Below are 23,095 nucleotides of genomic sequence, written 5' to 3'. Positions count from 1 at the left end.
GAGCCACCTCACCTGGCTGACCGTAAAATCACCTTTTATAACGTTCCAACATAATCTAAATAATTGAACAACCCACCATCCGTTAAAAAATATACAAATGAGCTCTTCAACATTGTTCTTTTATCATCTCTAATTTATGATAATGTTCTACTCTCCCATAAAAATGTTATTCAAATGTAATACTTACATGTTTGAAAAACCTTTTATTGCTCACTTCTTTGCAATCAAAATATGTATTAAAATAAAATTTAAAAAAATTCCTGTCACTGTATAGCTGTTAGAATTCTTTTGAATTGAGTAATCATCACAATAATCTTTAGTATATAGCCGATCAAAATGACACAAGACAAATTTTGATAACACATAAACATGAAAGGTAAAATTCTATTAGGAATACATCTCTTAGTGAGATGGATGGGGCTTTCCCACCAATTAATTCATGTATCTGGATGAATATTTCTTTTTTTAATTTCTTTTATTTCATTTTATTTTTTATTTTATTTTACTTTATTTCTGAGACAGAGTCTTGCTCTGTTGCCCTGGGTAGAGTGCAGTGGCGTCATCATAGCTCACTGCAACCTCAAACTCCTGGGCTCAAGTGATCCTCCTGTCTCATCCTCCTGAGTAGCTGGGACTACAGGCACATGCCATGACACCCAGCTAATTTTTTCTATTTTTAGTAGAGACGGGGTCTCCGCTCTTGCTCAGGCTGGTCTGGAACTCCTGAGCTCAGGCAATCCTCCCACCTCAGCCTCCCAGAGTGCTAGGATTACAGGCATGAGCCACCATGCCAGGCCGAATATTTCTTTTTTACAAACCTGACATTATGAACATAAGACTATTTCTTACTGCTAGATTAACAGAGTTCAGTTTCAATTTTATTCCTTTTTTGTTTCATAGATATAAGTGCTGAGAAATATTATTCACATAAATAGATGGGAATACTAGTATTTTTATTGTAGGAATGTCACTCAATTCTTTGGTTTCTTTCTGAGTTCTATGTCAAAAATCAAACAGTGTTCTTTCATCAGCTGACAACTCAATTAAGTCCACCATTAATTTTGTTGAAAGCAAAGCACTGGAAACCTCCTGACTTGCAAAAGAATTTATTATGCTGTTATTAGAGTCATTCATTTTCTCAAGTGACTTTTAATTATACTAATTGCTCTCAGAAGCATTTGGGCAGGGTTGGGAAATTTGAGATATAGTTAATTTCAACACATCTTTAGCATTACAGTATCACAGTAATTTAAATATATTTTAGTTGTAGCTACAGATTTAGCTCAACTTATTGTAAATAATCATGCAAATTAGCAACACCATGCTGTCAAACCACTTAACCAAATCAGATTTACTTTAGGTCAGAAAAATTCTGACTTCACTTTCCAAATCAAATAAATGTGTCAACAGGCGTCCCAGTGATCACATTTAACTTCTGAACTGCAAGACATAAATGGCATGGAGCCTTGACACGAATTTGCCCCGAAATAAAGTAAGGTACCTTTCATTTCAGGTATTTCTAACCCACACTATCCTTGCCTTGTTCCAGGGCACGCTCTCAGGCAAAATGCCGCCTCTGACTACACTGGGGTGGATGAGACAAGATCTTTAAATGAAAATTCCCATCACTACCGTCCACTCTCTAATATGTTTGAATTCGGAACGCCCCAATACAGGCCAAAATACTCCATTTTTAATGCCTTGTCTCGCTTTTAAAGTATCAGGGAAGCACACAGCACCATCTGAACAGCACTAGGTTAGAGGAACGATTTTTAGAACCTGGGAAGTCAGCTGCTCTCCCATTCTTCCCAGGTACCGCGGGGCGGGAGTGGCGGCCCACTCCGAGACAGTTCCGGCTAAGCCCCGACTACCAGTTGGTTTGTCCCGGGCGGGGAAAGATGGCCAGGCAGATGCCGCGGCCAGTCAGGACAAGCCGCTGACCCCAGAGATGGAATTGCCACTCTGGAGATTAGAAAGCGGACTCCGCCGCGCTAAAGAGCCGAGGCGGAAAGCCAGAACCCCGCGCAGGAACCCAGTAGTGGGGTAGGGGAAGACTGTAGGCGTAACGCAGTTCAGCGAGGGCCGGAAGTCGGCACGAGGGCTCCCTCACTCTTAGAGCCGGAAGTGAGGAAGGTGGGGCTTGTCCTTTGCTAGCTGAAACTAGGAGGCACGCGGGGAGTCGGAAAGGGGAAGGGTGTTTGTGTGACACTGCTGGCGGCGCAGAGAGGGTGGGATGGGGGCGGGTGTCGGTGTAGGGGCACAAGGAAGGGACGGATATCGCTGTGACACCGCAGGGAGGCTCTGAGGGGACGGATTTGTGGCACCGGTGCACGCTGAAGGAGCCGGCGGAACCGGGTGGCCATGGGGATGTGGACATCGCTGGACGCGATGTGGGAGATGCCGGCCGAGAAGCGCATCTTCGGGGCCGTGCTGCTTTTCTCCTGGACAGTGTATCTTTGGGAGACCTTCCTAGCACAGCGGCAGGTGAGCCTAGACAGGGCCCACCTGACCCCAACACCAGGCCAGCCCTAAGCGAACCTCGGCCTCGACCCTGAGTCCCCTGATGATCGATGCAGTTCCAGCACTAGTAGTCTCTACCCTGTGGTTCCTACTGAGTCTCCTAACTTGGCCCCGATGGCGGGCTGTGGCTTTTATCGGGTCTTGGTGCCTCAAGGAGGTTTCCTGTAACGTTATCATGGGACCCAAGCCGGTTAGGGCCTGAAGAAAGAGAAGGGCTGCTGCCTTGTCAGGTTTGAACTCTTGTGTCTGCCCTACGGTTTCCTTGGGGCCCAGACTTAGCCTCCTTTATCTTTGGCATAATCCTTTAAGGCGAAGTTGTTAAAAAAAAAAAAAAAAAAGAGATTGCTAAAATTTTAGAAACAAACTTCCCCATGACATTTGTGTAATCATGCTTAACCACAGGATTTTACAATCTTTCCAAGCACCTGCACTCTTTTTTTTTTCCTCCTTAAAGTGCATATACTGTTTTTGCCCAAAAAATATCTCTTCTTTTAAAAAAAATTCAGAATATTACGGGGGTACAAACGTTTTGGTTACGTGAATTACCTTTGTACAGTTTGAGTCAAAGTGATAAGTGTGTCCATCATCGAGATAGTGTGCATGTACCCATTAGGTGTGAATTTATCCATCCCCTCACCCCCCTTTCACGTGCTTGATTTCCACTGAATTTTACCACCATATGTGCACATGAGTGTTGATTGATTAGTTCCAGTTTAATAGTGAGTACATGTGGTGTTTATTTTTCCATCCTTGCGGTACTTAGGAGGATGGTCTCCAGTTCTATCAAGGTTGTTACAAAAGGTATTAGTTCACCATTTTTTATGGCTGAGTAATACTCCATCGTATACATATGCCACATTTTATTAATCCATTAATGTATTGATGGGCACTTGGGTTGTTTCCACATCTTCGTGATTGTGAATTGTGCTGCTATAAACATTCGAGTGCAAGTGTCTTCTTTATAAAATCAAAAAATACTTGTTTTTCATAAAAGCATCTTCATTATTTGTGTTTAAAAAATTAAAACAGTAAAGTAGAAAGTGAAAGTTACTTAATAACAATTTCCTAGCCATAACCATAACTAACAGCTTGATGGATTAGAGCTATGAACTTTTAAATGAGATTGACTTCAAGTTCAACTGACAGTTTCATTGCAGTCTCTCACTGCTGGTTTGCTTTACCTACCTACACTCTTCTGTGTTGTCACTGAAGTATGTTGTTGACGGTTATGAAAACCTTTCTCTTTTTAAGTGCTGCAACTCTTTTTCTTGATCATTACAGGCTTTATCCTCTGCAAATTTCTTCTCTTGGTTTACATTTTACATGACTGTTTAAACTGAAAATTTAATTTTTTTCTGTGTCTGTCAATGTTTGAATTATATTTCAGTCTCTTCTGTTAGTCCAAGATGTTGAAAGGTAGGTGTTAACCTGTGTAGCTAGGTATTCTGACATAGCCCTTTGGATAGCTTCATTCATATAGAATCTTGCTGGCCTCGCGAAGACCTTTTTCGTAAAGTAAACAGTGTTTGGTGTCTAAATTGGGGGGATGAGCTATTAAGTGTCTGTCTTACTTTAATAATAAGCCTAGTTATAGTAACTACTTTTTGGTAGTATCTTTACTGTGTTATGCTTTAATGTAATGCTCTCAGCTTTTAGTGGCACCCAAAAACATATACAGAAAGCATTTACTGTAAAACTGTTATAGAAGATGCAGTCCATATATTGTTTGGTTCCCTGCATTATGTTCCATGGGCTGAAATTACCTTTTAGAATTTGGCATAATGAGAAAGTTAGTCTTTCTTGGATACCTGATGTGTTTCTATTTGACATTCCCAAAATTTTCCTTAATTTGGCTTCTAGGACCAGATTTAATGACCAGCCTCAATATCTGTTAATACTTGTGGTTAACATGTTTGCTTCTTTTCTTGAATTTGTTTTCTGTATTATAGAACTTCCGTGATACTGTTACAAAGTTGTGATGTTACAACTTGGTTTTACATACACAAAGTGAAGTGTGATGACAACCTGATTGTAATTTTACTTAGCTAGCCTCAGATTCTCTTGTTCTGCTTTTACCTTCTGCACCAATTGTTTCATTGGTCAGTATACTTGATCAGTGCAATATCTGTGCACATATAAAACAAATTCAACAGGCATAAGTGACAAGTTAATGCTATAAACCATTCAATGTTTCATCTTAATTAACTATTGTAATAAATAATTGATTGTTTTTGTTAAAGTGTTTTCTTCAAAATATTTCAGAGAAGGATATATAAAACAACAACGCATGTACCACCAGAGTTAGGACAGATCATGGATTCTGAAACATTTGAGAAATCTCGACTGTATCAACTGGATAAAAGTACTTTCAGCTTCTGGTCAGGACTTTATTCTGAAGTTGAAGGCACTGTGAGTAATTTACTTCTTCAAGACAGTCTCAAATTGTTTAATACTTTGTAACGTTTGTTTTCATTTTTGTATTTTCGTGACACAAAAGAGGATACCACACCTACAAGTCCCAGAATGCTTTCTTAACCTTCATTATTATTAGTAATGGATGTGGAACAAAAGAGGCAGAAACGTAACTGCTTAGTCAGTTCAAAATTGTAGAATATGGTAACTGTCACCCAGGAAGAAAAAGATCCTATTTCATTAGGATCCAGCTGAGATGTCGTCTCTTCTAAGCAACGATTTGAAATTCTCCCTGCCTGTCAAGTGTGGATAAGGAAGCATCCTATCATTATTCCTGTCAAAGTACTTATCACATTGTGTCGAATTTGCCTGTTTAGTTGTCAGACTGGCAGTTCTTAAAGAGTACTTTAAGGTCTGGTTCATCATTTTATACCTTGTTCCTGGCCTATAATAAGCACATAATTCCTTCTTATTGAATGAAACAATGGATGCCAGGCCATTTTTACATAGTAAAACAAAGGGCCAGTCTTACCCCCATGCTAAAAAAAGAGAGGCTGTATAGTGTAGAGCAATATTTTTTAATTTTTTTTTTTTTGTAGTCTCTCTTCTCCCTTCCCCTGCAGCCATTTTAGACATTTTTTTCCTAATCTCATCTTCCATGAAATTTGAACACCACAGATATATTGTATATCTATTTCAGTACTATTTGTACGTATATCTGTGCTTTATACATAAAAAAGAGTTAAGATTTTTTTCCACCCCCAAGAACAATTGAAAATGCATGGTGCAGAGGTTATGAGCAGATTCTAAGCCCAGGGAGCTTGAGTGTGGATCTCATCTATTCCACACCAGCTGTATGACTTCAAGCAAGTCACTCAACATTTATGTGCCTCAGTTTTCTCATCCGTAAAAGTGGTGTGGTAATAATAATTCCTTATTCATAGTGTTGTTGAGAGGATTAAATGAGTTAATATGTGTAATATGCTTAGAACAGTGCATGGTCCATTTTAAGTGCTCCGTAAGTATTCACTATTATTATTTTTTCATCCTCCTGCTTATCATCATCATTATTCCTCCAGAACTCTTTTAGACCCACCAGTATCACTAAGAGAAAGATTCTCAAGATGAAAATAATTGTGATCGGCTACCATATAGTTTCATGAACTGCAGAAAAGAAACTGGCTCTATTAGCTTTTCTAAAATGATGACAAAATTGTCTAGCTAGTCACAAAATTTTCCTTGACAAATGTGAAATTGTAAGACTAGTGTGGTTTGATCCAAGTTATTAGAAACTGCTCCCATTTCCTCAAGGTGATGGAAAATGGCAAAGCTTCTGGAAGAGTTAAAATATTGATAGAAAAATTAATACATGATTTGGAAAATAAAATCACATTGTCTTTTGGGAGACACAGCTATTGGTAGTAGTTATTTACTTTTGGCTGGGCGCGGTGGCTCACGCCTGTAATCCTAGCACTCTGGGAGGCCGAGGCAGGCGGATTGTTTGAGCTCAGGAGTTCGAGACCAGCCTGAGCAAGAGCGAGACCCCGTCTCTACCAAAAATAGAAAGAAATTAATTGGACAGCTAAAAATATATAGAAAAAATTAGCCGGGCATGGTGGCGCATGCCTGTAGTCCCAGCTACTCGGGAGGCTGAAGCAGTAGGATTGCTTGAGCCCAGGAGTTTGAGGTTGCTGTGAGCTAGGCTGACGCCACAGCACTCTAGCCCGGGCAACAAAGTGAGACTCTGTATCAAAAAAAAAAAAAAAAATTTACTTTTTTGGCCAGGGCGATGGCTCACACCTGTAATCCTAGCACTCTGGAAGGCCAAGGCGGGAGGATTGTTTGAGCTTAGGAGTTTGAGACCAGCCTGAGCAAGAGTGAGACCCCATCTCTACTAAAGATAGAAAGAATCATCTGGGCAACTAAAAACAGAAAAAATTAGCCAGGTGTGGTGGTGAGCGCCTGTAGTCCCAGCTACTTGGGAGGCTAAGGCAGGAGGATCAGTTGAGCCCAGGAGTTTGAGGTTGCTGTGGGCTAAGCTGATGCCACGGCACTCTAGCCTGGGTAACAGAGAGAGACTCTGTCTCAAAAATAAATTTTTTTAATTATATTTTTACTAATCCAAGGCTGGTTTAGTTATTGATATATTGAGGATTATTAGTATTAAAACTTGATGCCTTCCAGTCAAGCCAGGAAAGGAAGCATTATTGTGGACTAAATTTGGCTTTGGTTAATTTATCTGAATATTTCTTCTGTTATGGACAGGGCTTAAATAGGAAATCAGCCTTCAGAGAGACATAGAAATAGAGATGGTGAATTTAGACACCATGTTTCTGATATTTGCTCCTTGAAAGTTCTTTGACTTATCCGTACAGGGCCATGATAAGATGACAGGAAAAGCATTTTCAGTCTCCTTGGTTATCACTAGTAAATATTAAATAGTTCTAGGAAACATGGGTGATAGCTTGATAATTATGGTTGGTGACTATGGGAATGGCTGTTTGTTCTAGGAGATGATAGGAAGAATACTTACATAAAATGAGAGCTTTGTAATGCTCTGTGGCTCAAACTAGAAGCAGTACTGATGGTGCTAAGACTGGGAACAGTAATAGTTAATAGTCATCATGATTTTCACTTTATACAAAGTTTTTATATTGTTTGATGTTTATAACAATGAAGTAAAAGGATACGAATTATTATTCCCTTTTTATGGATAAGGAAGCAAAGGCTCAGAGAAATTAAAGGCTTGCCATTTAATGGTCAAAGGATGTGCTGATAAGTGGGAGAACTGGATTTCACACTCTGCTCTTCTGAGTCTTTATAATTACATGGAAGAAACCATTCTTGAAACTCTAAGGACTGCAACATGAATGTGCTAAATTTATCTCTGGGGAATTAGTGGCTGCATTTACCAATGTATAGGAAACACATTTTGTGATACTCTGAAACTCTGTTCTGTTTGGAAACAAGTTGATTAATTTCTATTTTGTGTTGATTAAAATTAATAGGTTTGCATGTTTTGGTCACAAAGAACAAGTGAGAAGATTAACTTGGACTTTTTTGCCTTGATACTTTGTCCCTGAGGGAACATAAACAAAGGCTTTGTATGATCAATTACGGGTGCCACTGTTCACATAAATATGACAGAGCACCCAGCCTCTCTGAGACAGATTTTCCTTGATATGTCACAGATGTCAATAAAGAGTTCACTTAAGAAATGGAATGGTTGGGGAGCGGGGTAGACAGAGCAGAAAAGTTTAAATTGTTGCTTCTTCAATTTCTGCATGTTTCTATGTGAGCAGTTTTACCTTTTTGAGCCTGTTTTTCTCATCTTTAAAATGAGAAGTGGGGGTGGGGCATGGTGGCTCACTCCTGTAATCCTAGCGCTCTGGGAGGCCAAGGTGGGAAGATTGCTTGAGCTCAGGAGTTCCAGAACAGCCAGAGCAAGAACAAGACCCCCTCTCTACTAAAAATAGAAAAATTAGCCAGGCGTTGTGGCAGGCACCTGTTATCCCAGTTACTTGGGAAGCTGAGGCAGGAGGATCGCTTGAGCCCAGGAGTTTGAGGTTGCTGTGAGCTGTGATGACACCATGGCACTCTACCTGGGGCAACAGAGTGAGACTCTGTCTCAAAAAAATAAATACAAATAAAATAAAATGAGAAGTGGGTATGGTTTATGGCATGGACTAAGTAGTAAGATAATGTAAATGAAACAGTATAGTGTTCAACACATAGCAATTACTTAGTCATTGGGATTCTTTGGGCAAGTTACTTTAACCTCTCTGAGTTACTTCATCTACAAAATAATGATAACTATACTCTCTGCCCTGCCTACTTTTCAAAACTGTAGTGAAATAATGGCATATGTCAAAGCACTGGAATTGTTTTTATTGGAATCATTAAATCTTGCCATAGAACAACCCCAGAAGCATGCTCAATGAGATTATCAAGATAGAGAAATATCACAGTTTACTGTGCTTTGTTTTTCAGTTTCCAAAGGAAATTAAACAAGGTTTGGAACATCAGTTTCCAGATGCACTTACAGATCATTCAAAGTTCATATTAAAACTACCCTTGATACTTATTTAAAAGCTGGGCTTTTAATAATGTTTGTTCTAGCCTTTTACCAAAAGCATTACAAATCCTTAATTTTACACTATTTATTAGTATTAGGGGTAGGATGAAGGAAATGCCATCCCGAGTCAGTGAGCTCAACAACTAAGCATATGTCAAACAGTGGTGATAAAGCAAATCTTTTGGAAAAACAAGGTTAATGTCCAAGATTGACATGCACATAGATTTAGGGGAGCCTTTAAAAAAGCAATTTATTAAAACAGTGATTTTCTTGCCTTTATTCTTTTTTCTTTTTCTCTTTTTCTTTTTAACGGCTTTCTGACTAGTCATCTTTTTTTTTTTTGGAGACAGAGTCTCACTCTGTTGCCTGGGCTATAGTGCCATGGCGTCAGCCTAGCTCACAGCAACCTCAAACTCCTGGGCTCAAGTGATCCTCCTGCCTCAGCCTCCTGAGTAGCTGGGACAACAGGTGCACACCACCATGCCCGCCTAATTTTTTCTATTTTTAGTTGCCTAATTTTTTTTCTACTTTTTAGTAGAGATGGGGTCTTGCTCTTGCTCAGGCTGGTCTCAAACTCCAGAGCTCAAGCGATCCTCCGGCCTTAGCCTCCCAGAGTGCTAGGATTACAGGCGTGAGTTACCTCGCCTGCCCTAAAACAGTGATTTTCAAACTTTAGTTTACATCAGATTGACCTGAAGACTACTGGGCCCCACTTGAGTTTCTGATTCAGTCGGTCTGGGGAGGGGCCTTAGGATTTGGCTGTCTAATAAATTCCCAGAAGCTGCTGCTGTTATGCAGAGACCATATTTGAGACCCATGGTATTAAACCAATCCAAAATACTGAGAAAAATATAAAAGATGCATAGTATAAAGTGTGGGTGAGATTGTGGGAAAATAGGAACACTCAAATACTGCCCATGGGAGTGTAATTTGGTATAAACACTTTAGGGAACAAGCTGATAATACCAAATAAAGATAAAGTTTACTGCGGATGGATCTAAAAAATGTAGATTATAAATAGCAAATTGTAGAATGATGAGTAAAATTTGATGTCATTTATATGCATTCTTAGAAAACATATATAAATCACTGTGTTATTTATAGATACATACATAAAAATGGAAAGTAGATTGGCAGGATACCCATGAAATAAGATAGTGCTCAAAACCATCAAACCACAAGGAACAACGTCAGAAGTCATGGGAATATCGTGCTTCTAACCAAGGAATGTGATTGATTATTTTGTTCCTGAGCTCCTATTGAGAAGAAAAAATAAATTGATCGCTCTTGACAAAATGAGTTCCACAACTTAATATTTGTTTTGGGAACTAGAATTTCTTAAGCATGCTTTCTTTTCAAATTTTGAGCTGCTTCCTGGTTTCTAATGTCCCGGTGATTTGGTCAATGTCTGTGTTCACTTTATTTGCCCAGGACAAAGGGGAGTGGTGCTGTGGGAGGGGCTTACTGCTATGAAACCCTGACTCCTGCCTCACCTTTTCCTGACTCACAAAAGACGCAGATTGTCCTATTCTGTCCCCCAATTTTGTAAGTGGACACAACTCTCCACTTCTGTACTTTGCCCTGATTGAAGAGGACTATTTTTTTTTTTTTAACAGAAAAGGCAATTATGGAGCCACATAGTGCGGTTCAGATTCCATTTCTGTCATTCCTTAACTGTGGGACTTTGGACAAGTTGTTTAACCTTTCTAAACTTGGTTCTTGATTCATAAGCTTTTGTCATGGTCTCTTGGCAAAAGTTTTTTTGTTTTGTTTTGTTTTTAAAGAACAGCTTTATTTATTTTTTAGAACAGCTTTATTGAGATAATTCACATACCATACAATTCACCTATATATTATATACAGGAAAAAGCACTGTTTTAACAGTCTAAACTTAGTATTTCAAAGGTTTGTGTTCATTTGAATGCATAGTTAATCCTGAATGAAATAGGTCTTTTTTTTTTTTAAGAGAAAATTATTTTGTCCTTTTTTCTTTGTAACATATTCTCTCATATGATAGTTCATAATACTATTCAAATGTGACCAAAGTATGCTTTGTTTTATAGCTTATTCTTCTCTTTGGAGGAATACCTTATCTCTGGAGACTTTCTGGACGGTTCTGTGGTTATGCTGGCTTTGGATCTGAATATGAGGTATGTAATTCATTAGCATACGTTTGTCAGAATTTTTCTTTTTGCTTGGCAAGCTTTATGCTAAAGTTAATTTTTTGGCTTCTACCATAGTTAAACTTGCTTCTGTCTCCGTACCCATGCTGTATTAGGATAACTCTAGTTATTGTAACAAACCCTAGAATTTCAATGGCTATCACAACAGTTTATTTCTCAATCGCATAATAGCCTAGTGTGAATATTTTTAGTTAGCCGGTGACTTTCCTCCATGTGGTAAGCCAGGGACCCAGACTCTTTCATCTTATGGATTTGTCATACAGTGCCTCAGAGACAGTGGAGAATGTATACCCTTTTCTTAACTTCCTTGGCTTCTTTCTAAGTGATACCTGTTTTTCACATTCACATTTCATTGCTGAACCAGTCATTTGATCTCACCCACATGCAAGGGAGCTGGGAAATATAGTCTCTGGTTAGGTAGCTACTTCTTAGGAACAATTCTATACAATGAAAGGGGAAGCATGAATTTTGTTGAACTCATGCTAAGCAGGTACTTCTGTGTCGCATGCATTTAGCAGATACTTTAAACAAAAAGAGTGTATCTCTTAGAATCTCCATTGAGCTGCTTGAGTTGACCATCCACTCTTCTAAGGCACTGCGCAAATCATTAAACCTGAGCCTACCCACCTATAATGCATGCTATAACACTGCTTCCTGACTTTTCCTTAGAAATTGCCAAGTCTATTACCTCCTTCCCAATTGTTTGAAATCATGGATCTCTTCCAGGTGTATAGTACCTTAGACTTTAACTCAGTTCATCCTAAGTCCCTTTTCTGTATACCCTTTTGTAAAGCAGCCGAATTCTTTTAAGACGTTTTCCTGTGAAATCTTTGTATCTTCACTTTGATTTTGACCTGCCATATGCAGTATGGCAGTTTACTTACATATTCTCTGCATTGTTTTAGAAACAATTGAAGGTGGTTTCTTATAAATACCATGGCCTGCAATTATCTTGTTTTATTTATTTTTTTACTTTCCACCTATGGATTTTAAGCTCTAAGGAGACAGAGGCTTTATGCATTTTCTTCACTGCAGTGTTACCAGTGCCTAGAACAAGGCCAATCAGAGTAGGTATTCCATAAATGTTTGTTGAATGAATGAACACAATCTACATACATATGCATATAGAAAGTATTCTTTATCTTAATGGGATCAGATTTTATGTAATGTTCTCAGACATTATTTTTGCATTCAACGATGTCTTAGAGATCTTTTCCTGTCTGTTTATATAGGCCTTTGTTTTCTTTAAGGTGCCATGCATGGTACTAGCAGTCTTTGCTTGGTACACAAATTTCAGTTACCATAGTAAAATAATACCAGTCCTACAACACGGTTCAAATTTTAGTTACCACGGTATATTATGTGAATGGTTGCGTAAAGTACAAACTTATCTGCTAGCTCTTCAGTCCACAAATCACTATGAAAATGCTCATGATCATTAGTGACCAATTATGTCAATTTTTTCAAAGTCTGTCAGTGACTGGTTATTGCACATATGTTAATCAGTTGTTCAAAGTGTGTGGTGTATAGCTCTCCCATCTGTAAAACCCACATGACATTTTATAAAAATGGATGACTGAAGGAGGGAATTGGCCAACAAAGGTGAAAATGCAGCAAAGAAATGAAAACTTGGCACTGGAAGTGAAATTCAAATCTAACGTAAATGGAATTATAGAAGAAATAGTTGACTCTGGGACTGCTGCCACTGTTACCATTAGACCATAGGTACGTGTGCAGCCAGAGGAGCTTTGTGAAGGTGACTTTATTGATACAAATGAGGAAAGTGGTTGTGATAAAAAGAATGGAGATGTCGCAGAGATAGTAATACTGGCAACAACTCTCACATTAAAAGACCTTTTGAAGATATTTCAAATTGAAAGTTCAAAGGATAAAATGTTGGAAGCTGATCTAACCTTAGAGAGGAGTATGACAGTCCACCAAGGCAGAGACAAGATGCTCTAAGCATTGTTCAAACTACTCTTAAGTCTTTTTACAAAAGGAAAGGTTTTTTTAGAAAAACCACTAATTCTCAACATTTCTAATGTTTTAAATTACAGTATACTAAAAAACATTAGTTTTATTTTTCTATTTCTCTGTACATTTAGAGCTGACGGTGAGAGAGTTTTAAGTATTTTTTTTTTCTTGAGACAGGGTTTTGCTCTGCATGTATCATTTATTTAATTATTTGCCTTTTGATAGGTGGGTTTCAAATTCTCTTGTTACAAATAAAGCTACAGGGCACATTTTTTACCTAAATCTTTATGCATATGTATAAATATTTATGGAATTAACTAGGTCAAAAACAATCTGCAGTTAAAATTTTGATGCTGCCAAATTCCCTCCTAAAACAGCTTTTTTGGTTTATGTTCTTTCATAGTGTATTACACACTAAAATAAAATACCCTTTTCCTAGATCTTCACTAATACTTGTTATATACATAATCTTTTAATTTTTGCCAGTCCAACAGGGAAAAAATGTGCTGTTTCATAAAACTTATTGAATGGAAAAGGCAGGTTACAAAGTAACATGAGTAAATAAATGTGTGTGAATATTCATACAGATTTTTAATATAACTAGTGTTCTAGTGATGAGCATTTAGATCGGTTCAGTTTTTCTTAATTATATACAGTGTTGTGCATTCTTGTACATATATTTTTGTGCACATATTCCACAGCTAGAAAAAGTCTGAAATAGTATATACCAAAATGCCAAAAATGGTTTTCTCCAGGGAGAATTTGGCAATTTTTATTTTTGCTTATCTCTTAAGAAAATTTAGCAATGAGCATGAACTTCTTGTATATTAAAACTATTTTCTATGTAGTGGCTCATGCCCATAATCCCAGCATGGGATTTTCTCCCTTTAAACATCTAGACATTCACTCATCTGCTGTCTTCTGAAACATGCCCCAATCTCCCAAGTTTATCATCATATGCCACAAATTCCTTCTACACAATATTGTGAAAATCATCATTTAGAACCTTAAATTAATTCTGAACAACTTGATTCCTTCATATCTCACTTATCTTATGCATAAATACCACTTTAAAATGGATAACTGTATCAATAAATTTTACTTGCTTAAAGAAGGCCAGGCATGGTGGCTTACACCTGTAATCCTAGCACTTCGGGAGGCTGAGGCAGGAGGAGTTCTCGCTTGAGGCCAGGAGTTCGAGACCAGCCTGAGCAAAAGTTAGACCTCGTCTCTACAAAAAATAGAAAAATTAGCTGGGTGTAGTGGCCTGCACCTGTAGTCCCAGCTACTTGGGAGGCTGAGGCAGGAGGATTGCTTGAGCCCAGGAGTTTGAGGTTGTAGATGATGACACCATTGCACTATAGCCCAGGAGGTGGAGAAAGACTCTGTCTCTAAATAAACAGATAGATTAGATAGACAGTAGATTCTGTGGTAGATAGATAGTAGATTCTGTGGTAGAATGGTAAACTTGATATCAATGCCTCATCAAAATTATATAATGCATTATTAAAGAGATTTATGGACTTTCGAAAAAAGAATAGAACTCAATTATAATCCCAGAGCAATTTGTGATGGGCAACATGATAAAACATTTTATAGTTAATCGGAAAGAATGAAGATAAGGAAATAGCCAGAAAAAATTCTGAATAAGTAAAATAATGAGTGGTAACTTTTACTCTCAGATATTAAAATATATCATAAAGCTTAACAGTGCATTGGTACAAGAAACAGGCAGTTGTTTATAACAAGGTGTAAGATCTTGGTAATATGATAAAGGTGGCATTTCAGATCAGTGAGAAAAGCATAAATTATAAAATTTCTGAGGACAACTGAGGATAAATTACTATTTTACATCCTCCAAGAAAAAGTCTTAGATGAATTGAATATTTAAATATAAGGAAACCTTGAATGTACTAAAACCAAAAAACTACATTTTTAATATAACCTAGCTAATCTAGATTTTTTTTTAAAAGCTTGACAATAAAAGTAGAAACCACGATGATTAAATTTGATAGATTTACATTAAAAATTTCTCTGTGGAAAAGCTGGCTTTAGCAAATTTAGAAGAAACACACTACAAACCAGGGGGAAATTGCTACATGTGACTGATTAAGGATTAATAATATAAGGGTGGAGGACTTAGTAGATGCTCACAGCATGCATGGAGAAAAATTTCTCACACAGAGATTAGGATATATAAAAGGAAAACAGTTTATTTTATCTTTTTAGTGGGAGGGAGAAAAAGGAAATAAAGGGAAAAAGAGAGAGGGGAATTTTGTGGCAAGGCACCCAAAAGAGAAGGGAGATGCCTGCGCAGATGCTGAGAGAATTGTTGGTTTTTATGGGGACAAAGAGAAAGGGAAAAAAAATAGTGATTGTGGTCAATTGATAACAGACCCACAATTGATAAGAGAAGCTTACTGTGGAGTAATTGGCAGGAGGCAACTACAAGACATCAGGTTGTTGTCTTTCCTGTTTTTTCCATTCCTAGAGACTTGGTTATCTATGAAATGTAGTCAGGCTTATTGTTGGGGATGTGATCTGCCCCTGAGTTATGGTTTTGGGCAGGAAACTCAGGAATGCCTCAGGAACTCCTTGAGGCTATAAAACAAATTCTAAAGGGCAGTGAGCTGGTGAATGTAAAGAGAAAGATTTACATGTCCTTTCTGTCTGTTCGGCTCTTTTCAGAAGTTGTAAAAACAGAACCGTGGGACCCTGCTAGGTGCCTATCTTCCAGGGAGGGAGGAAGGGAGAGAAAGAGAGAGCGCACACCCACGCACCATGTGCAGGGGAGCAAGCAGAGAGAGCTGCAGGGTGCCTGTCAGCTAGGGAGAGAAAGAGCAGAGAGAGCTCATAGGATTGATCTTTAGCTGTTATTGGGGAAATTGTGGGATTAGATATTTTCCTGTTATTTTTTGCAAGGCCGCCCATTCAAATAATTTAACATAGGAAGAACTTTATAGAAATTATGCTTTAGAAAAAGTTGAATACCTCAATAGAAGATTGGACGAAGGCAGAAATATACAAAGGCAGAAATTTATATGGTTTTAAGTACATGAAAAATATAAACCCATACTGACAAAAAAAAGTATTTTAAAACAATAATGAAGTACTAGGGTTTTTGTGTGTGTGTTTTTTTCCATCATATCAGATTGGGGAAAAAAATTAAAAGAATGATAGGACTAGGACAAAATTGGTAAGGAATAGGGAAATAGTTTCATGCTGCTGGCAGATCAAAAATGAGTACAGTTTTCCTTGAGGACAACTTGGCAGTATGTATCAAAAACCTTTAAAAAGTTCATACCTTTGACACCATACATTTTACTTCTGTGAACTTATGGGGAATGAATGCATGGGATATATGTATAAAGAGGTTCATCGTAGCATTGGAATGGATGCCATAATGGAAATAGCCTAAGCGTCCATACAATGGAATACTCTAGAGCTGTGGTCCTCAACCCCTGGGCAGCAGCCTGGTACTGGTCATTGACCTTTTAGGAAACAGGTCGTGCATCACCGCCTGATCTCCTCACCACAACCTACCCCCTAACCCCTAGTCCGTGGAAAAATTGTCTTCCATGAAACTGGTCCCTGGTGCCAAAAAGGTTGGGGACTGCTGCTCTAGAGCCATTAACAATAAAGATGTAGATCTATGTATATTGTTATGGAAAGATGTTTGTGATACATTGTTAAGCGAGAGAAGCAGGTATTCAAATAGTTGATATAATATGATTGCATTTTTGGAAGATGAGATTATGACTCAGTAGTTTTGGGGAAGATCCTGGAGTTTGTTTTTAAAAATTATTCCCATTTCTTGTTTGGGAACAAGTGCTGGAATAAACCACCCTGCATGTTGTAGCTAGACAAATCTTTCTTCCTTCCTGTTCCCCTCTCCCTTCCTCTTATGTTTAGAAGCTTATATTGGCTGCATCTTTGCTACTTTAGACCCAAAATAAGTGACTGAGGCAAAAATCTCAGTGAATGGAAGTTTATTAAGCCAAAGTTGAGGACATGCCTGGGAAAAGCATGAACCGCAGATAAACCTGTGGTGGTTTTTCCAAAGGGGAATTTGGGAGTTTCAGTATTTAAAGGGGGATAGGGCATACAGAAAGAAGAAAAAGGCAGGGGTGGGGTGGTTAGTGAGACAAAATGGTTACATTCTTGTGAGAACCAGGAAAATCTACAATTTACATTAGATAAGGCAAATGTTAGAAGAGCAAAAGGGAGTGAAGGAAGAATGGTTTATGTCTATGCCCCAGTAGGTGAAAGAATATCTAATCCCATCTTGTCTCTGTACTGAACCTGTGAAGATAAACTTGTAATTCACTATCAAGTGTGGAATCGAACAGACTAGTTTTAGGAGCTAGACGTAGCCCACAGACCTACAGTTAAGATTTGCATGTCCTTGCATATGGGAGGCCAGCAAGGAATTGCCTTATGAGTGATCTGTGGGGCCAGTCCTGCCAGTCCTTCACAGTCCTAAAGCCTGAGGCCTTCACCTTCCCTTTTGCATAAGGAGCTGGGGGTGGTGTCTGGAGATTTTTATCTCCTTTTACACTATCAAATCAAATAATGCTTTGGTGGTGCAAGGTGTACTCACATTTCCCTTTAAGGAATTCAGTTTAACACTAGGGGGTGAGAGATAGTAAAAGGGTTGTGAGGGGATGAAAGAAAACTATTTGCCTCATTGTCCTTTCCCCTTCCCCCACAGCTCCTTTCATATTAATTAGACTGTGCCCTCCACCTCCCAGGAAAAGGTTTGTAAAGAGAAACTAGACAATTCTTGGGTGTTGGTCTTCTAAAGGCCCATTTGAAGGCAATTGAAGTAATTTTTGAGGGCAATTTTCTCTATTGGATGTTGGCTATCAGTGGGAAAAAGACCAAACTCTGTAAAATAATTTTAAAGAGATTTACTCTGAGCCAAATTTGGGGACCATGACCCGGAGCCACACCCAAGAGGTCTTGAGCAGTGTGGTTGGGTTACAGTTTGGTTTTATACATTTCAGAGAGACAGGGGTTACAGGTAAAGTCATAAATCAATACGTGGGAAGCATACATGGGTTTGGCCTGAAAAGGCGGGCCATCTCTAAGGGGGGCGGGGGGCGTGCTTACAGGTTATAGGTGGGTTTAAAGATTCTTTGGCTTGTAGTTGGTTAAAGACACGAAGCTTTGTCTAAAGGCTTGGAATGTTTCAACAGAAGGAGCTGTTTATCAGAGATAAGCTAAGGGACATAGATTTGTTCTCTACATTGAGGACCTGCAGATTTGTCTTGAATACCCTTAGGCCTGTTAATGGGTTATAAAGGATGTCCCCAAGAAGGGAGGGGGGCCATGATAAGACATGTCTGACCTCCTTCCTCCTGGCAGGCAATTTAGTTTTAGGATATTCCTTTGGCCACGAGGGGGTCCATTTAGTCAGCCGGTGAGGGGTGAGCCTTAAAATTTTATTTTAGTTCACATGGCTTTTCTTGAAAACTTTAGCATACCCACCCCATATGTTCTGGTCTGGCTTTTTTGAGTCTCCTATAAGTTTCTTTGCGTAGTCCCAACCAGGCCTGTCATCTTGTCACCTTACACGAATAGGGTGCTCCTTTCTCTCTCCATATGTTCACAAATTGCATGAAATTCCTCCTCCTTTCCTCTTCTTTCCTGTCCCACTAATTACCTCTTTCTTGAGAGTGGCATCCCAGATCTCCTCAGCTTTGTAAGGCTTCCTTGAATTCACCAGCATGTGTTGCTATCTTTCTTTTCTGGAATCTTTTAACTGCTTTGTCTATATAACTTAAGGTAACTTTCATATAGTACCTGTGGAATAAAAAAGGAATTCCTCTTTTACCCCTTCCCTCACAACTAAACTTTTGCTAAGGGCAGGGATGATGTTTCAGACCTTGTATTACCCATAAAATCAAGTATGTGGCTTGAGATATAGTAAGTACTCACTCAGCAAATACTTGTTGATTTGTTCAGTAGTAGTTCATTTGAAGAATAAATTATATTACATTATAAATCTGCCATTTTTTTTTTCTTCTTGTGCTTAGATCACTCAGTCCTTGGTGTTTCTGCTGTTGGCTACACTTTTCAGTGCATTGACTGGTTTGCCGTGGAGTCTTTATAATACTTTTGTGATAGAAGAAAAGCATGGTTTCAATCAACAGGTATAATAGAGAATACAAATATTCTCTTTTAATTGTGAAGCACTTCTGTGCTTTTATCTTGCTCTAGTAATAATTTAAACCTAATTTGCTATTTTAGAGCATGAATTAATTGGAAAAAAAAGGAACCGCAGATATGATAAAGATCACAGTTTAAGGACTTGCTATAAACCTTTACAGTGATTTTCAGCTAATAACACTCAAATGCACTTATTTTAAACTGTAAAATGGAAGACATTTACTTATTGTCTTAGGTTGCCTAGTGTCATAACATAGTTTCGCTGCATGTTAATATTTAAAATTGCTTTAATAATGTATGCTTTGTATTCATTTATTTATTATTTAAAAAGCAAAACAAGTTTTTTAGTTGCTTATGGTGATGATTTTTTTTTTCCAGACCTTGGGATTCTTCATGAAAGATGCAATCAAGAAATTTATTGTGACTCAGTGTATTTTATTGCCTGTGTCTTCACTTCTACTTTACATTATTAAAATAGGGGGTGACTATTTTTTTATTTATGCCTGGCTGTTCACATTAGTTGTATCTCTGGTGAGTAAAATCTTTATTTCATTTTCTTTTACAAAAGTTCCTTGGTTAGGCCAGGCATGGTGGCTCACGCCTGTAATTCTAGCGCACTCAGAGGCAGAGGCGGGAGGATCCCTTGAGCTCAGGAGTTTGAGACCAGCCTGAGCAAGAGTGAGACCCTGTCTCTACCAAAAATAGAAAAAATTGGCTGGGTGTGGTGGCACACGCCTGTAGTCCCAGCTACTTGGAAGGCTGAGGCAGGAGGATCGCTTGAGCCCAGAAGTTTGAGGTTGCTGTGAGCTAGGCTGACGCCACAGCACTCTACCAGGGGAGACAGAGTGAGGCTCTGTCTCAAAAAAAAAAAAAGCAGCTCTTTTGCACCTTTCCTTTTGCTCTCCCTTTGCTGCGACAGTGCGTCCAGTTGTCATCTGTGGCGTGTATATCATGCTCTATAAACCTATATCTTGCTCTTGCCCTATAATCCTATCTTCCTCTCCTCAATAAACCTCATTTTTGTGATTGCCTTAAAAAAAATGGTGAGGCTGGGCGCGGTGGCTCACGCCTGTAATCCTAGCTCTCTGGGAGACCGAGGTGGGTGGATTGTTTGAGCTCAGGAGTTCGAGACCAGCCTGAGCAAGAGCGAGACCCCGTCTCTACTAAAATTAGAAAGAAATTAATCGGACAACTAAAAATATATAGAAAAAATTAGCCGGGCATGGTGGCGCATGCCTGTAGTCCCAGCTACTCGGGAGGCTGAGGCAGGAGGATTGCTTGAGCCCAGGAGTTTGAGGTTGCTGTGAGCTGGGCTGACGCCACGGCACTTACTCTAGCCTGGGCAACACAGTGAGACTGTCTCAAAAAAAAAAAAAAAAAAAAGGCGAGATTACTGTAATCTCCATTAGCATGTAAATAGTTCTTATGAAGCAGATGAAATATAAATAGATGCTTATATAAATTTCTTTGTTGTTTTCTGCTTTGGATATAGAAATAGGAAAGTTGACTGACCATAAATTTTGTTCTCTTTATGCTGACCCTTACAGATCATAGAAGCTAGTCATTAGTCACTTTTAATGATCTAATTGTAAGGCAATTTTGTGTTTTGCATTTGTGAGTTGCCACCAGAATGAATGACCAAATGTGATAATTTAATGACTCTCAACTCACCTCTAGTGCTTAAAAATCATGTATGTTTTGAAGAGAGAATAGATTTAAGAGGGACAAGAGAAAGAAAGCATACAGTTACCTGGCTTTCTTCTACCCTCCTCCCCTTTCCTTTCCCTCCCCCTCCCTTCTTTACCCCTTCTGCTCTGTTCCCTTCCTCTTCCTCCTTTTATCCATTCTCTTTCTTTATCTTCTCCCTTTCTTTCCCCTTTTCTCCCTGACTGCCACCTATCCTTCCCTCTCTTCCTTCTCTTTCTCTTTTCCTCTTACTCTTCCCCCACCATTTTCCCTCTCTCACATCTTCTTTTCCTCTTCTCTTTCCCATATTCTAAACTGCTTCACAACACACTGCATACAACTTAAATTATCTGTTCATAGCCCCCAGAAAATATCATCTGTCAGCTTTTCAACTCCACTGATGATGAGGTTTATTGCATTTTATTTTTTTAGAGATGGTGTTTACTATGTTGTCCAGGCTAGAGTGCAGTGGCTATTTCACAGGTGTGATCATAGTGCGCTACAGCCTCAAACTCCCGGCCTCAAGCAATCCTCCTGCCTCAGCCTCCTGAGTAGCTGGGAGTATAGGCTGGCTGAGGTTTATTTTAATCTTAAATACATGATGCTCATTATTTCACTTCCCACTGGTGGGATGATCAAAAAATGGGCACTAACTGGATTTACAAGTATCTATCATATGACAAATTGAAGTAAGAGGGAAAAGAGCAGAGGAAATACTCCAAAAATGCTTAAGGAAGTGCTATTTGAACCAAAGTAGACAGTTATGAACCGCAGGTAATTAATTTTAGCAGACAAACCAACCAAGTAACAGCACAGAGACAAGTTCTAGTAATTATTTTTTAGTAAAGACTTCAGATCAATCACAATTACTCTAAAAGGCAGAATTGCATGTTATGATTGGCTTATGGAGTGTCAGAAATTCCCAAGGTAGTTTTGAAAGGGTTATTTATTACCGTCTAGTGATCTTGATCATTGTTAGCAGCATTATCTTCTAAAACAAAATTCACAGGTTTACTGTGTTATCAGATTACTTATTTTGATTTAATTCATCAGATGTTAAGCTCATACTATCTGGCATTATTCTGGCCTGGGAATACCAGAGCAAATAAGATAAGTTCCCTGTTTTCAAGTTTGGGGTCAACATAATTGGGTTTTTTGTTTTTTCTAGAAACAGGGTCTTGCTTTGCTGGTGTGCAGTGGCACAATCATAGCTCACTGTAGTCTCAAACTCCTGGGCTCAGGTAATCCCTCGCCTCAGCTTCCCGAGTAGCTGGGACTACAGGTGTGTGACACCATTCAGTCCCAGCTAACTTTTTTATTTTTTGTAGAGATGGGGTTTCACTGTGTTGCCCAGGCTGGTCTTGAACTCCTGGCCTCAAGTGATCCTCCTGTCTTGGCCTCCCAAAGTGCTGGTATTACAGGCATGAGCCACTATATTTGGCAGTTGTTTTAATATATTAATAATTGAGTCTGTATAATAATAAGTAGTTTTTCTTTAAAGAACATATTCATAAGTTGTTCTGACATTTACTTTTCAGGTTCTTGTCACAATCTATGCTGATTATATTGCCCCTTTATTTGACAAATTCACACCTCTGCCTGAGGGAAAGCTTAAAGAAGAAATTGAAGTAATGGCAAAGAGTATTGACTTTCCTTTGACTAAGGTGTATGTTGTTGAAGGTAAGCCTACCTGGGGGTAAGAAGGATTTATTCAAGTGGTCTCTTTTATTTGACACTTTATTCTTAAAACAGTAATAAAAGAACAAATAGGTTTTTTAAAAAGTTGCTATTTAAAGGTTAGAATTTACATCGTGGCCTTTTAGTATTTATAGAAATTGTTGACATAGTCCTGGGATAGAAATTGGTGGTCTGATGTCAAATCCTGCTCTTGCCTACAGCTATGTTTAGTTGGCTTTATAGTATTGTTTTTAATTTGTGGCCAAGTCCTTTTTCACTCCCTGTTATATTATGTTGTATATTAGAGTAATTTATTCACTTCTCTTACCTGCCTGGCTCCTCTAGGTAATTGAGTTGGACTCTTAAATAGTCAGATTCCATTTAGCATTAGTCTGGC

General features: G+C 38.6%; 1 protein-coding gene across 1 annotated transcript in view; it reads left to right on the top strand.

Annotated features, from left to right (window-relative positions):
• Window positions 1-2,138: 2,138 nt before the first annotated feature.
• Window positions 2,139-23,095, top strand: part of ZMPSTE24 (zinc metallopeptidase STE24) — a 60,841-nt gene continuing 39,884 nt past the window's right edge. Inside the window, exons 1-6 of the mRNA XM_012646760.1 lie at window positions 2,139-2,484; window positions 4,783-4,929; window positions 11,071-11,157; window positions 19,203-19,319; window positions 19,714-19,866; window positions 22,560-22,701. Of these exons, the coding sequence (XP_012502214.1) occupies window positions 2,362-2,484; window positions 4,783-4,929; window positions 11,071-11,157; window positions 19,203-19,319; window positions 19,714-19,866; window positions 22,560-22,701 (769 nt within the window). The 5' untranslated portion in view covers window positions 2,139-2,361. The remainder of the gene's footprint in view (window positions 2,485-4,782; window positions 4,930-11,070; window positions 11,158-19,202; window positions 19,320-19,713; window positions 19,867-22,559; window positions 22,702-23,095) is intronic.

Source organism: Propithecus coquereli, unplaced genomic scaffold (assembly GCF_000956105.1).
Source record: "Propithecus coquereli isolate 6110/MARCELLA unplaced genomic scaffold, Pcoq_1.0 Scaffold249, whole genome shotgun sequence".
Classification (NCBI taxonomy): Eukaryota; Metazoa; Chordata; class Mammalia; order Primates; family Indriidae; genus Propithecus; species Propithecus coquereli.
The sequence above is the reverse complement of the archived record's forward strand: the minus strand, read 5'-3'. Positions and strand labels throughout refer to the sequence as shown.